This window comes from Lissotriton vulgaris, chromosome 10, assembly GCF_964263255.1.
Source record: "Lissotriton vulgaris chromosome 10, aLisVul1.2, whole genome shotgun sequence".
Classification (NCBI taxonomy): domain Eukaryota; kingdom Metazoa; phylum Chordata; class Amphibia; order Caudata; family Salamandridae; genus Lissotriton; species Lissotriton vulgaris.
In genome coordinates this window covers 942,168,621-942,184,559 of record NC_141698.1, presented here as the reverse complement: position 1 = coordinate 942,184,559, position 15,939 = coordinate 942,168,621, and the positions used below count along the sequence as shown (strand labels likewise).

Below are 15,939 nucleotides of genomic sequence, written 5' to 3'. Positions count from 1 at the left end.
TACTTGATAGAAGTCAGTAGCTAGCAACTCTGCCGCTCATGGCGGTCCCTGCCTTTCTCGCCTTATGGTGGCCGTAAGAGCACAGGGGGTGCTGGTGCGGTATTCCCTCAATTGCCGCCCCGCAACCAAATCATGAAAGAGCGGGGGAGGTACCGCCGCCCTCAAAACTTGTGCCGCTTTGGGCGGACCGCCCCCACCTTGCTACGCCACTGATGTAGGTGGTAAAATGCAAATGATTTGCAACCGCATTTGACTTGAAAAACATTCTTACATACTGCTATGATTCGGTATTAGGAAGGGATGCCCTAACATGCCCGTTCCTAATACCAACTCTGTATGTATTCTCAAGTCCAAATTGCGAATTCGTAACATGTTACCAAATCGCAAATTTGAATTCATACATACCAAAATGCTTTTTACTGGTCGCAAACGGCCGGATTCTGTGATTCGGGCTGTAAGCAACCAGTAAAATGCATGATGCATGTGACCCATAATATGAGCACTTGAGGAACAAAGAGGTCTCTCTGGGCAGGGTTCTGGAAGAGAGACTTAATAAAAGCTGCAGTGTTTACATTATGAAAAGTATCACAAATCAAAGAGGGATTAAAGAAAATGTACTCACTGGCATGTATGAAACCATGAGCTCTTAAGGGTAAGCATGCAGCTGCATTCTAAATGACCTGTACTCTCTGAAGCAAATACTGGAGTAGGCCTAGATCAGTGATGCTCAGACTTTGGCCCAGGGGACGCTTATGGCCCTCTTGACCTTTACATTCGGCCTGCCCCATTGAACAGCTGCACACTAATATTTAGGAAAAAAATTTAAATAAGCGGGCACACATTTATGAACCTACATGTTTTTGGACCTCCTTACACAAACCCTGACCCACCCAGACCCCCTATCACCACCCTCCTGGCATCAGTGCGTCCCTCAGTCTAAGTACAGACCGTACTTTGTGGCCCCTGGCCCAATGTTTGTGAGTACCCATGCCCTAGAACAATCTGATTGGTTTGTGGAGCGCTTCTACTCACCCGTGAGTGTATCCAGTCAATGGATACACTGAATTGCCATAGCCAAGAGAAGAGACAATCAGGCGTTTTGTTCAAACAACAAGAATTGCACCATTTTTCTCAGGAGTCTTAAATATTAACAGCAGGTAAAGACCATAAAAGGTTACTGGGGCCGTATTCCGTGAAGTGCTCCAGGGTGCAACGGTGTTGTGTGCCAGCTTTCTGCCCCACTGAGGCACTTACGGAAGTGGCAGTAGATGCTTGCATGGCCCTTTCTATAATTTAGGTAGCGACAGTGCACAAGTAGCATCAACACTATCCTAAAGAGGCATTCCATATACTGCAGGGCCCCTGGCCCGAGCAAATGAGGAAAAACACTTTGCCTCTGCACCCATTCCGTATTATCAACATGAGCAGGGAGTCAAAGAGGCCGTCAAAGAGTGCATTGATTGAGCTCCACAAAGAGGTCGTGCACAGGCAGTTCGCCCTCAAGGAAACCCCTGTGTGTGGTTTAAAAGGGGTTCCATAGTCTCCCCGAGACATTTTCCTGCATGTGACTGCTGTCACTTAGGGAGTCTGTTTGAAGAGCAACCTCTGTCCCCCTTGAGACTGCTTCAAACAGCCATTCTGTCCTCACTAATGAGCTGCCCACACGGCAGCACAGGTTTGCGGGAGCACTGCAATATCAGTAATAGGGCACACTGCCCCTGTTTGCATTCAGCACACCTAATTATAGCTGCACCACAGCACAAGCTGGGACAGTGTGGCCTTACCGTAACACTGGCCCTGGATTGTTAGAGAGAATTAGTCATCTATTTTTACTCCTAGGCTTTTTACCAAGTTAGATGAGTCAGGGTGTGTACTCATCTCATAATGCAAATAGGAAACAAGCAGAAGTCACAGTGACCATGAACAACTAGTATTTCAATTTTGCTGGCATTTAGCTTTTGTTTACTACAACCCATCCATTGCCAAGTAAATCTCATGACTGACTGACATTCTAGATGGGCAATGGATTACTGTCTAACTGCACCAGTAGTTGGAGAGCATCAACATACATAAATAGTCTGGCACCTATCTCCACGAGGGCATTTGCCAAGGGGGCTAATATAGATGTCAAAAGGATGAGGTAAAAGGGTAGAGCCCTGGGACACACCACGTGTTATTTGAAGATTTTGGGCCATATGTATCAAGCAAATTAGCAGTTGCGAATTTCGGCCTTTGCGAATGCTAATTTGCTAAATGGAATGTATGAAACATTTTCGCAGCAAAATAAGGAATCGCAAAATTTGCCATTCCTTATTTTGAGATTGCACTTAAGGAATCGCAAATTTTGCGATTCCTTAAATGCAATGTATCAAACAAAAATTGATGCAAAAATGCCCATAAAGAATCGCAAATTACCACCAACTTCTAGTTGGTGGTAAGTTGCGAATTCTTTTGTAAAAGCAATTTAATTAAAATCCAAAGGTGGCATATGACGCTCATACATGCCCTTAGGGTATGTATGTGCGCCATATGCCCACACATGTCATTTTCAGGGGTGCAGCAGGGTGTTCTTGTGACACCCCTGCACCCTTGAAAATATTCCTAAATTGCGATTAGCAAATTGCTAATCGCAATTTTCCCCTTCATTCCTATGGGCCTCCTGGCCCATAGAAATGAATGGGAAAATTGCGATTAGCAATTTGCTAATCGCAATTTAGGAATGTTAAGGAATTGCTAAAAAGAAGCGATTTCCTACATACATACCATTTTGCGATTTCTAAATAGCGATTCCTTAAAAATCGCTATTTGGAAATCGCAAATTGGCATGATGATACATATGGCCCTTTGTCCTTTAAAAGCGATAACTCTGACTTCTTGAGTGTCAAAGATAAAAGATGCTAACTGCTGTAGGGCTATCCCATCGATACCAACCGCCTCGGCACAGTTCAACAAACTGGAAGGGGTGGGAGCACACTGCTGACCTCCCAGCACAGTTCTCACCTTAGCATTATGGTAAATGCAGTTTGCAGTGCGCGCTTACTTGGTATTTTGCTGGAGTGTTCCACCAAAGCTGGTGCAGAATAGTGCTGTCATCTCTAGACACATGTGTTTCTGGATTTTAAAAGATGCTAACTGCTGTAGGGCTATCCCATCGATACTAACCACCTCGGCACAGTTCAACAAATTATTGTGACCGATTATGTCAAAGGCGACAGATACATTCAGTAAGATCAAGATAAAGGCCAGAATCTAACTCAGAAGATCAGGGATGGATAACATAACCGATATTGTGCTGTGCTGTGAGCAAGAGGGAATCATGCCTGAAAAGTATTTAACATGTTATTCTCAGACAGGTGAGTGTCTATTTGATTAGTGGCATGGCTTTCCTGAATTTTGCAACTGAAAGGTAGTAAAGAAATGGAAAGAAAGTTTCAATATCAGATGGATCAGTCTTTTATGATGAATGTAATAACCGTGGCAACTTTAAATGAAGAAGGCACATGACTGGGCCTTCTTCATTTAATTTACCCAGAGATAAATTCAGATGGTCAAGGCGGAAGACAAAGTCTTACTAATCTATTTGAATACTGAGGTAGTACATGGGTCTGTAGGGGGAATCTGATTTTATGCAATATCAGAAACGTTGTATCCTCTTTAGAGAAAGGTATGAAGGCCTTAAGAACAGCTGCACAAGGTATCACTTCAGAAGAGGCTATAGGAAAGGATGCCTCGTTGCTACCATTACTGAGTGGAAGAGCTCTCACGTCCTCTTTCCTGCAGTACCCCCACTCCATCTCCTTCCCTCAAGCAATCCCTCCTCTACTTGTTGCCTATGAGTGAACTGGTGTGTCTTCTGTGAGTCTAGGACTTTACTGCTGTTTGAGGGTTAGGTGACCCTACTGGTCCTACCGTAAATTAAACTATCTGTTAAACTATTGTTTCATCTCCCGCATGCTGACTTAATACTCTACTATCATTATTTAATATTGTAACTTCTTGGCTGCTTGAGTAGTTCCAGGAAGGTACAACAATATGCTATTAGACTTTCAAATCAATTGTGAAAAAGTGCCTGGTCGCAGTGAAGCTAACGGGAGCTAATTGATGACCTGTTCTAGCTTATGGTTGTTTAACTTTTAATTTTCTTAACACCAGAACTTCAAATATAAACAGAAAACTCAATCTGATAAAGTCATCAATCAAAGTTCAAGTCACTTCCAGTATGTCAATGTCAGACCGGAGAGAACCTTTATACCAGTCATTGACATTTTTCATGACAAAGGAATACGCCTTAAAGTTTCGGCTATCGATATACCCACAGTTGCTCCTAGTTTACTCACTGAATTATCATCCTAATATATCAGGGTAAACATGTTCGCTATACCAGTGTTAATGACCCATTCACAAGCATCATGGTGGCAAATGACCAGAAATGAAGCTACATGTGTGGCAAGCTTTATCCTGCCAACAAAGGTATTAAAGCACACACTTGTAAAGATTCCTATTCCCACCTACAGTAACGCTCTGGAGCAAGTTAATGAGACACTCGTACCTCCCCACTAACTTCCAATTCCAAATTTTGGGGTTTGCTTCAACGGTCAATTGCTGACTCTAACCCTCTGACCATACCACTCAAATAGGAAACCTTTCTTGATAGCAGCCAATAATTATGGAATTTAGATAAGGCTCACATATATTTCAGTGTGCGCTGGGTCCCTCCATGCAACACCCTACAAAACAATGACTCTCACTGGAGTTGAAAGGACATAGGACTGGCGACATGGGTTTCTGTGTAAGTGAACACAAACGTTGAGGTATGTCCTTCTAGTCCAAGGACTTGTCAAGGCCAAATGCCCTATACCTCCTACAGAAGAGAAAACCCCTGAACCATTCATGGGAAAAATTATGCCAGTTATTAACCCCTTGCCCGCGGCCGGAATTCCACTCCTGTGCGGCACATTCAGATCGCGGGCGTGGTCATGACGGCCCCCAGCCGTCATCAGCAGCCGAGCACTGTGTGCCATGACGGCTGGGGGCCGTCATCAGCATGGAAGGGGTTAATCTTGAACAACTACAGAAAAAAGATGTAACCGACTAACACTGGCTACCCAGGTTAGATTAGGGTACTTATGAAGTGTAAAGTTCACCCTGGAAAGGGTATTTTGTCGCTGTAAAGCAACTAAGCATCGAGTCACCTACAAAAGCATACCCACAATCAGAAAGGAAAGTTAGCCGAGACGGGGGAACAGGCACTAGTTCATACGACCAAAAGGAAAGTAAATAATACCAATTTAAAACCTTGTCCTTTGATGGTAAATAAGAAGCAAGCTATAAATGAAAATGAGCACGAAAGCACTACATTATTCAATAAACAACAAAAAACAGAACACCATGCACCACATTGAAATTTGAAGTAATAACTATATTTAACAATATTCGTTATTGGAACATAATTCTCGAAAAACCAAATACAATAAGAGGGGAGGGTGAAAAACAAAACTTTGCTGTGAGTGGTGCCCGTTAGCCACTCATTTGTGAGACCTGTGCGGATGTGGAGCAGAGGAGGTGTGTGATCTCTGAAACAGACTCTTATAAACCTCAAAACTGTCGCTCATTCCCAGTGAGTACCGACCACTCTCTCTCTCTCTCTCTCTCAGGCACTCTAGCCATGACTCAGAAGTAGGTACTGCTGGTCTACAGTATGGAGAAGTGACCTGTACCCAGCATTGGCCTGGTGGCCAGTGTCACTTGAATATTATGAGATCCACCACCAGGATCAGGGTTACTGTGCTGCTCCATAGCTGGAGAGAGCACTTAGATTGCTGCCTCAAGTTGCCTCAATCAATGTCATTACATGACAAACTTGTGTGAGAAGGGCGAGAAAGTTCCATTAAATGAAGTGCAAAGTTGGGGCCTGAACAGCGGTAATTATCAAGCCAGCCGCGGCTGTTGAAAATACTGAACTTCTGCATAAAAACTGTTGATTACAGTTAATTTTGGATGGCTCCACCATAATGTGCATGGTGGGGGGTCTTAAAATGTAACTTTAACTTCTATGCTTGAACTCACTGAATCGCAATCGCTGGAAAACTGCTGAAGCAAACAGTTCAGGTGCTGACCACGCGTTTTCTGGCACAGTACATTTTGCTGATTGTTAATGTGAAGCAACATGCAACAGAGGGTTCCAGGCAACAGCCAACTATAACCAACCTTGACTCCGGTTGCTTCATAGCTCGCCACCTGCCTCTGTGGAGTGTAAATACATTACAGGCGGGCTGCACTGAACCTGAATAAATCAGCACAGTAATGGCATCAGTTGACTGAGCATTTAAATACCTCGAGCACATGAATGCATTGCTATATTTGCCTCCTCATAGTTCACGCTTTAGTTTAATGATGAAAATACCAAGCCTAAGCAGAAAACATGATCTATTTTTTCTTTCAGATCTTTGCAGCTGTAATTCTGTGACTGGACTTGGAGCACGAAGTTAACTGAACAAGTGATAGAAGAAATACTGCTTATGTAATGTCTGCTGTCGCGTTATCGACCTTAAACTTTGCTTACGAGCGTTTATGGTCACAGCTGTGCAAATCTGTTGATTGGTTTCTATTTTAGGAGCCCACGCTGCCCATTCGTGAGCAGCATGGCAGGCCCGTGACAAGCACGGATCCCACTGCGCGTCACAGTAACTCACAGAGAGTTCTTAGAACACACCTGCTGTTGACTAGAAAGCTGCTGCTGCTCTGCAGAGGAAATCCTCAGCAGCAGATGTGTCTGGCACAGCGGAATGCAAGACAGAGCGACACTTTTCACATCTGATTTCAGAGACGCATGAGGTAACTCTTAAGGCGTGACTATATATAAGTTTAAGTTAATATAGACACGAGAAAGAGCAGATTAGATTGAATACTGCTCAAAACAAATCACCTTTCATGTTAGGACCGAATAGACTAATGTTTAAAAAAATTAAGACAATAAAATTTTAAAGGAACCTCAAGTGTATTTTGGAAGCAAATGCCACATTTTGTACATTTAGTACATTTAACGAAAGATTAAATACAATTTTAAAGAGCAACTCAGGCAAATATACCATGTTTTCTTTCTAGATTTACTCCCTCCCACATCTCATTGGAGCCATTTTGTCAGAGATGCTGTGCCACCTTGGCTGCTAGAGATATTTTCCTCCGGTGCTGAATTGTTGTAGAGCCCATAGTTCATGACGAGCTCAGCTCGTCATCAGCACAGCTCCACCGTGCCTCATGACGAGCTGAGCTCGTCATGAGCATCGAAGGGGTTAAAAACCTGTGTACGGTGCAGCACAGTGAGTAGAAGAAGGATGTAAAGAATCGTCTTACACCCTACATAGGCCCCGATTACATGATGGTGAGCGAAGTATCTCTGGGTGGCATACTGCTGCACCAGTTTGCATCTGACATGGTGTTCCTGTATCCCGATCCTACCTGCTGGAAGATCGGGCCAGTAAACTTTCATGAGGCTTGGACTGCAGATGCAGACTGGCTGGCCCTCGCTCCCTGGACTCAATGCTACAGCACGGGAGGAGCACAGAACGCTCTCACTTGCCAGCTACAGACTCTTCTGCCATATTGTATCCTCCCAAGCCCTTGCATGCCAACCACGCACAGACGGCCCTTCCGCCCCACTTGCCATTACCACACTGCTCAGGACAGGTGGTAAACTGCAGTTAATCCCCATGGAACTGGGAATTCTGTCTGAAAATTCATGTGGAAAAACTATGTCTGCATGGTTATTCCACATTGAGTGGGGATGGATTCATAGAAGCTGGACTCTGCAGTGGAGATAAAGACAAAGAAATGTTATTTCCGACCAAATGGTAAATCCGACTAGCTTGTAATCGGGGGCCATAGAGTGCACACTGCTCCTGAGATTTCATTGATATCAGTTTCTCGCCCCTGAAGAGATGGACGTTAGGGTAACAGCCACCACTGTTTGACTGAAGTTCCATTAAGACTGCTTGGAGAAGATTGAAAAAGCTGATGCTCTGACATTGCTTATTGGGCAAACTCGTGTTGTTTAAGTCAGCACACATCAATCATCAGTGATTCTGGTCTCAACTGCTGCACAGTGGACCTTCAAGAATATCATCACAACTTGAACGAAGACTACTTGACTAGCTTCACCCTTCTCTACTCTTTCCATTCTCATAGCACGCTTACCAAAGGAAAAAGTGTACATAAAATATCAGGCTTTTTTCACACAGACAGGGCGATCACACCATTGTCATTCATAGTAAAGATATTTTTGCCCAGATAAGTAAATCAGCAAAAAACAGCAAATCTGAACTGCTGACCTTGAGATTAAAGCGATCTATGAACCGAAAACCAAACATTTATGCTTCCCAGGTAATTTGCAAAGGGGAGTATTATTCAGGGGCGGCTCGCCCCACTGCTTTCTCAAAGTGCAAGAAGCAGAAACATAAAATGATAATAACTACCATTTTATGTTTCTGCTTCTCGCACTGCAAGAAAGCAGAAAGGTTTGGTTGCTTCAGCTAGCGCTGCAAGCAGGGCTGGGCAGGGGAGGAGTGGTGTGCCCACTTCTGAGTGCGCATGACTGGTTTGGAGATTATAAAGACATTGTCCCGAGTGTTGTGTTAAAGGTGGGGGTAAAACCACCCAGGAAAATGCCATTTGTGCACCCTATCTGCTCAGCTGCTGCACCCAATACCACATTTTGTGCTGTGCCATGCGGAATAAATCAGTCTTTGCAAAACAAAATTGTCACAGTATCTTATTTACTACGCTGCTCCGTGCATGGAATTTCTGCACGGTACTACCTGTAGGAAACTCTACATGCAAACTCCCAGGGCAAAGGACAATTTAGCTGAAACCTGTGATTGTAAAAGAGGGCCACAAACACCATCTGTGCCCAATCCTACACTTATTACAGCATCACTTATAATCCACATACATTTCAACAGGTTCTTAGATAGCTGCAGGGCCATCGAAAGTGACACGTTCAAATGATCCAATAAATTAAGAACCAAGGTGAGAAGGGTTGGTAAGATTTAGTGTAAAGGTAAATTTATCCAGAAAAGTATAAAATCGTGATCGCAGCTGTGATTATCGGCTTATGTATGAATGATTATGGGCCCAGGTGAGTATGAAAACCCATAATTTACACAGGAGCCAATTAAAAAGATGTGTGGAAAGTGGGCAGAGCTTTATGCACATATCCTGAATACAAGTCAAGAAATTAATTCCCTTTGGGCGAATTGACATCAATACAAGGGTACTTACAGACAAACAATAGACTCACCAATTCCAAAAAGTAACAAGGAAGCAATGATAATAGTGAGAAATTCAATACACGTGAAAACACTATAGTAAAATTAAATCTCAGTACAATTTATGTCGGGCATAAAAGGGGTATACTTCCTCCTTATCCTTTGCAGGAGAAATTCGTCCAGCGAATTATCTTCTTAGCATGTATCGTATTCCTCATTAAGAGAAGACTCGCAGTCTTCACGTTTTATCCAGATTAAAGGTATGACACCATAAAGATGGATATCTAAATATCTTTTAAAATTAATGCGGTCTGAATTTGGTTGCTCTTTAAAAGCCGCTCTTGTATCCGTCAGCGGTGCTGGCATGAAATCTTCCAGGTCGGAAAATAGGCAATAAGCCGTAATTGTCAGTTAAGGATGAGGGGCGACTCTGCCTAATATCAGGTTACTTCGTAATCCCGGTCTCGACCGCCAGCGGTCTGCTGCTAGTAAAGACGGCTCATAGGTAGAAACGAGGAATACGATACATGCTAAGAAGATAATTCGCTGGACGAATTTCTCCTGCAAAGGATAAGGAGGAAGTATACCCCTTATGACGCACTGAAAAATTTGTTTTATGCCCGAGAAGTATTGGGAAACAGGTGTACAAATACCCTGATGAAGGCGGTCATATACTGATTATACCGCCGAAACGCGTCGATGCTCAAGGAGTGAATTTGGAATAAGAAATTAAGGAAAATTCAAAATAATTGTCTTATTTGAGTTTAGTCCTTTTTCCTGTAGCTCCTTTTTTATTGGAATGTTGTTTTTATTTATTATTGTTCCGTCCTGTGTATGTTTCCCAATTTTTAACCAATATAATGTATGTTAATAAATTGTACTGAGATTTAATTTTACTATAGTGTTTTCACGTGTATTGAATTTCTCACTATTATCATTGCTTCCTTGTTACTTTTTGGTATTGGTGAGTCTATTGTTTGTCTGTAAGTACCCTTGTATTGATGTCAATTCGCCCAAAGGGAATTAATTTCTTGACTTGTGTCAATTGTGGAACCCTATCCCTTTGGTCTTGGGGTCCCTCTCTCTTTTATTAGAAGACATATCCTGAATACAGCATGTCTTGAAGAGAACGCGCAAGCGCTGCCTAGGCGAGACCAAAAAAAGATAAAGGGTTCACCCAGACAGTGACAGGTGAAGAACAGGCCAAAGTGTAGCAGCTGCAATGCCCAAATGATATCCAGTCTGTACAGTCTATTCCTGTATGTCTGACTCCTTTGGACTGTGATACAGTATCCTTCCTAGGACTGAAAAGGTCATACACATGCTAAAACTGAAATCAAACAATTCTTAAGACTCTTACTGCTTGGTTAGTCTGAGAGAACAAAACGTAAAAAAACATTATTTTTTAGCAAAAAGGAGCAAAAGTTCTGCAGACAAGGAAAAGGAGTGAAAAAGAAACTGTTATACGACAGCTGAGCAGATTATTTAAGTAATTACATATTAAGAAATGTTAGCGGCTACAGGTATTGTGGTTCCAATGAGGCTACGTTGAAACCAAGTAAATGTCATGTAGCTGCTAAATTACTGAACTTGGTACTTGGCGACCTGGGTTCTAATTGTGGCTTTGGCTCTTGGCCCCAACATTTTTTTTAATAAATCACTTGTGATTCTATACAAATTAAATACCCTGTTAGCCACCTTTCTTGAAAATAACAACTCTCTACACTCCACCCAGACAGGGTTCAGATGTAAACAGGGCACCGAAACAGCCCTCATTACGGTGGTTGAGGAAACGTGGAAGATTGTGGACAGTGGAAATTGTACAGCCATACTACTTTTAGATCTCAGCACGGCCTTTGATACCGTGAATCACTCCATCTTGATTCAAAGGCTGAGCGATGTAGGGGTCATGGGCCCCGCATTAAAATGGCTGCACTCTTTCCTGTCCACTAGGACATTTGCTGTGTTTGAGGAGGACGCATCCTCCCCCCAGATGCACCTACAGTGTGGCGTTCCCCAGGGTTCATCCCTCAGCCCAACCTTATTTAACATCTATATGAGACCATTGGCTGAGGTGGTGCTTCCCAGGGGGGTGCAACTGGTGACTTACGCTGATGACACCCAGCCTATTTTCACCCTGGCAGGGCAGGCTGCTCCTCATGGCAACCTCTCCTCTTGTCTCAGCAAAGTCCGTGAGTGGATGGATGAATCCTTCCTAAAACTCAACGGAGCAAAAACGGAGGTCATGATGCTGGGACACAAGGCACCCACCTCGGTGGAGGTCTGGTGGCCGGGTAGCCTTGGCCAGCCCCCTCTTCCAAAGGAGCAAATTAAGAGCTTGGCGGTCTGGCTGGACCCGGCTCTGAATTTCTTGGTGCAAGCCCAGAAGGTAGCATCTACGTGCTACGCCCTTATTAGACTACTCAGGAAAATCATTAGGCTCCTTCCATTCGAAGCCAGGAGGATATTAGTACAGGCCTTGATTCTGTCACGCTTAGATTATTCTAATGCGGTTTACTTAGGGACCCCACAGGGGACAATTAAGATCCTGCAGACCGTACAGAACTGTGCGGCCCGGATGTTGTTGAACATCCCACAAAGGACATCGGCCAAACCAGCACTGCGGCAACTTCACTGGCTGCCAATGCAACAGAGGATTAAGTTTAAGGCCTTGACCATCGTTCATAAAGCTGTGACCAAGGCGGGACCTGCCTTGATCCAACCCACATTCCGCCCCTATCAAACCTGTCGGACCCTAAGATCCAATAATAAGAACCTACTGGCAATTCCCAGGACAAAGAGAGTCCGAATGGGCGGCAGGCGTTTTTCCTTACAGGCCGCAAAGCTTTGGAATAATCTCCCTGATTCCGTAAGACTGGAAGTAAACCATCTCAGGTTCAGGAAGATGTTAAAAACGTTCCTGTTTTCCTAAACCCTGGGAGTGAATGGGCCACGGAAGCGCTGGGATGCCTATGGGTAGCCATGCGCTATACAAATGTGTAGTCATTAATTCATTCACTTAATGCCCCCATGCCACAAACTGTAAATATGGACAATGTTAAAACCACGGCCTATTCACGAATTGAAGTTTTAGTATGTTTAGTAGTCTTGCAATAAATAGTACCACTAATATACTGCAAAAAGCTATTCACTAACCTACATGAGGAGATCTGCACCTTTTTTACTACATAGTAATTGAAAATAATTTTTACAAATAGTCGTTTTTTTATTTAAATCTTATGAAAAATATTAATTTAATGTATTTAAAAAATCTAATATGTAATTTAAAATGATCTCAATGATGTATATTTTTTATTTTGTTCGACATTTTAAATATATCAATAAATGTACAGTTATATCAATCCCAAAAACAGTTCACATTTTTAAAGCTTTAATAAACTTTGTAACCTTTCCCTATACACACCAATGACCAGAAAGTTACAAGTAGTAACGTTAAACTTGTAAATGAGGCTCCACCCCTTGGAACTGCATCAAACAGGCACATGTAGAAACATGTCTGGACTCCACATGAGTCTCTTCACAAAAAGAACCCTTTGTACTTATTGCTGCATATGGAAAGGCTTTACTGATCATCATCGACCATGTCCAGGGGGTTGGTGTGTGAAGGATATCTGCCTCCTTAGATTGTCACAGGATCACCACATCTCAGAATGGACATTTTCATTAGAAAAAACACTTGTAAGTTCCAGTAAGCTTAATAGTTAAAAAGGCCCATTAAAAGCTGTCATTGTATATAAATGATTGACAAACTCTTAAATGCACATTCATCTCAATGTATCTACTGGTCCAATACGTCTCCCCTCATTCATTACCTACGTGCTGCCTCTATTGGTCTTTAGTATGTGGGTTCCAGGAATTGCAACTTGTGCAAGTGGTCAAAGGTAGCTTTCATCGCTGGCACAGGTGGTTGTCACGTGTCACGCGCCCTATAAAACACAGCCGCTCTTGATCATTCGCCTTTTAGATAAAGTAAACTAATCCAACTCAACAAGAGTCAGCTAATTAAGCATGCAGCGCATATGCACAGAAACAAACATCTAACACACTAACAGGTGAAGTTATCGAGGAGGGCTGAGCTGCAATTTGACACCGCGATCTTGAGTTTGAGGATGTAACTCTTTAACAATTGTCTTTGTCTGTAATCCACATTGCATTCTTTATTGCTATCTCAAGATCCAGAGCAGAGCTCAGATCTGGACTGGAACTGCAATGTAATAATAAGAGAAAGGACACACTACATGCAGGGTTAGACTGAATACTAAATAATCCCAGGCACCAAATAACGCTGGCCTCTATCACCGAATCAGGCTTTTGCAACTCGGGCATTTTTTTACTTATATGTGTTGGGGGGGGGGGGTGTATGGGAGCCTGCCTGCATGCGTGCTTGCTACATGCAATGTCTGAGGTAAGATAAGGGAAATCAGAATTATTTATAAACCGACCCCTCAGAACAGCAAACAGGCCCACAAACCTCCAATACCCGGCTCACACACTGACCTATCAGAGCAGCTAGCCGGGTACTGCCAGATTGCCTCAGTTCCGGAAACGACTCTGCATTCAACCATGGCAACCTGCACTGTCAGATGGTACAGATGAAATCGTGTGCAACCATACCTCAGTAATGTAGACCCCTGTGAGGCCCGCGGTGTGTGTCTGTACATGTCTGAACATGCACATCCACTGAGGATGGAACTGAAACTGAGGACCAGCGACTTCAGCTGCTGGGGGTCAAGCCCTTTGACTGGCCATTAACATGACAATGGCTGTCGTGAGGTGACAGCAGGCGGAAAGGCAGGGTGAGCTTAGGCCATCAAGATAAGGAAAACAGATGGCTGACGGGCGTCCGGTGCTGCTTTTGAAATGCGCGCAGTCGAAACCGAAACCTAACAGGACAAAAGGGGCTACGTTAAGAAATGGTGAGACCCTCTGAATCACCCTCACAGTTTGAGCCCTCAGGGCTCCCCTCAAAAGAACATGAGAATTCACATGGTAGGCACTTTCAACTTTGTGCAATTCCTGAGTGGCAGATTACATAAATGCTGGGATCCTGAGGGGTCGTACATCTGAAACAAAGAATGACAAAGAGGCAGAGCACAACTTTTACAGCATGGGTACGACACAAACGTGCTGCGATTGTTCCCAGGAAGTAACCGTACTCCAAAAAGTATGACCCGAGGCACTGGTGACTACTGCACACTCTCAAACGCTGGTGTTGCGGTCCTTGTGAAAAACAAACACACAAGGCGGCAAGCACAGGCTATAGCTCTGACTATATGAATGAAAGCATCTGAAAAGCCTCTAGGTGGTGCAGTCGCTTAGCCCAACTGAGGAAACGTATTTATTTCTACAGGCTTTAGGGAATAACAACAGCGAGCAGACTAATGTACTAACCAATCAGTGAAGACGAATTTGTGCCCAAGAATATATTAACCATAAGACTGCAGTAATAAATAAACTGTCAATTACATCACCGTGCACCAAAAAAATGGACTGCACTGTTAGAATGGCAAACGTTCGCATGTACTAAAAACATACACCAGTTCCTATGTGTAAAGCACTGTGCAGCACAGAGCTAATATGTCAACCAGAGGCAAAACAATGCGCATCCCTAAATGCCATTAGCATATTACCGTATAGGTATAAAGGGTTAAGCACCTCGCCTTTTTATCCAAATATTTGGATACAACATCGCGGCCTATCGAGAAGCACAGCAGGAATAATGCAGGCTTGCAAATCCGGATACATGAATGTTTAAATCCTCGAGCACACGGTACATTTGCATTTACGCTACAGCGGCAACGGGCTTACCAAAATCCAAGAACTGCTTCATGGAGAGAGGGGACGGGGAGAACTTGGAGAATCGCTCGATGTGCTTGGGGATGTTGGCCAGGGCGGCATTCTTCATCAGAAACCTCGCGAACTTCATCTTGGGTCCGGATTCGACGCTTGCTCTTGCCTCCTCTGTGCCAGCAGCCTGCACCTTGCGGCAGATCCCCAGTCAGCAGGCTCCTTTGCACCAAGAAGCAGGCAGCCTAGTCGCAGCGACGAGAGAACAGCTGTTCGAAGCAAAACTCCCTCTGCCACTCAGTCGGCGTATCTATCCCCTCTGTTGGCTTTCACACCCTGGTGTCCAGCCCCTGGTCTTTAATTATTTTTCTTCAACTCTCTCCCCTGAACACTAGCACAATACACGTGTCATAAGGCTATATCTCCTCTTTGTTCGCTCAATACTGATAGATCTGTATTGTCCTATCATTTACCCTACGGTGCCTCCAGTTCTGCCCTCACCTACTGTCACTGCCACCCCTGCCAGGTCTACCTGCTGCCCATTCAGTTCAGCCCCTTATTAACAACTTCTGCCCGGTAGCAGAAAGAACCAGTTCAGCAGACCGCCCCTGCCGCTGACAGGCAGCCGTACCGGCCAATCAGAAGCTGACGAAAACAGCACGCTGCCGTGAGAGGGGGCACGGGCTGTTTTTCTGATTCAGAACGTTAGATCGAAAGCACGTCAGCAGGAACGGCTGCAGCGGGAGGGCCGAGGAACAACCAGTACCCTGTTTACCACCCGACAGATTCCCTCTCTAAAACGGAAACAGTATGTCACCTCTAGTGGCGCTGGCAGTCACAGGGCGCTTCTACGAATGATTGCAATAAT

The 15,939-nt window shown here is 44.0% G+C and overlaps 1 protein-coding gene across 1 annotated transcript in view; it reads right to left on the bottom strand.

Moving 5' to 3' along the window:
• Positions 1-15,672, bottom strand: part of LOC147689041 (pyruvate dehydrogenase (acetyl-transferring) kinase isozyme 2, mitochondrial-like) — a 40,238-nt gene extending 24,566 nt beyond the window's left edge. Inside the window, exon 1 of the mRNA XM_086941930.1 lies at positions 15,093-15,672. Within this exon, the coding sequence (XP_086798056.1) occupies positions 15,093-15,210 (118 nt within the window). The 5' untranslated portion in view covers positions 15,211-15,672. The remainder of the gene's footprint in view (positions 1-15,092) is intronic.
• Between the last annotated feature and the right edge of the window lie 267 nt (positions 15,673-15,939).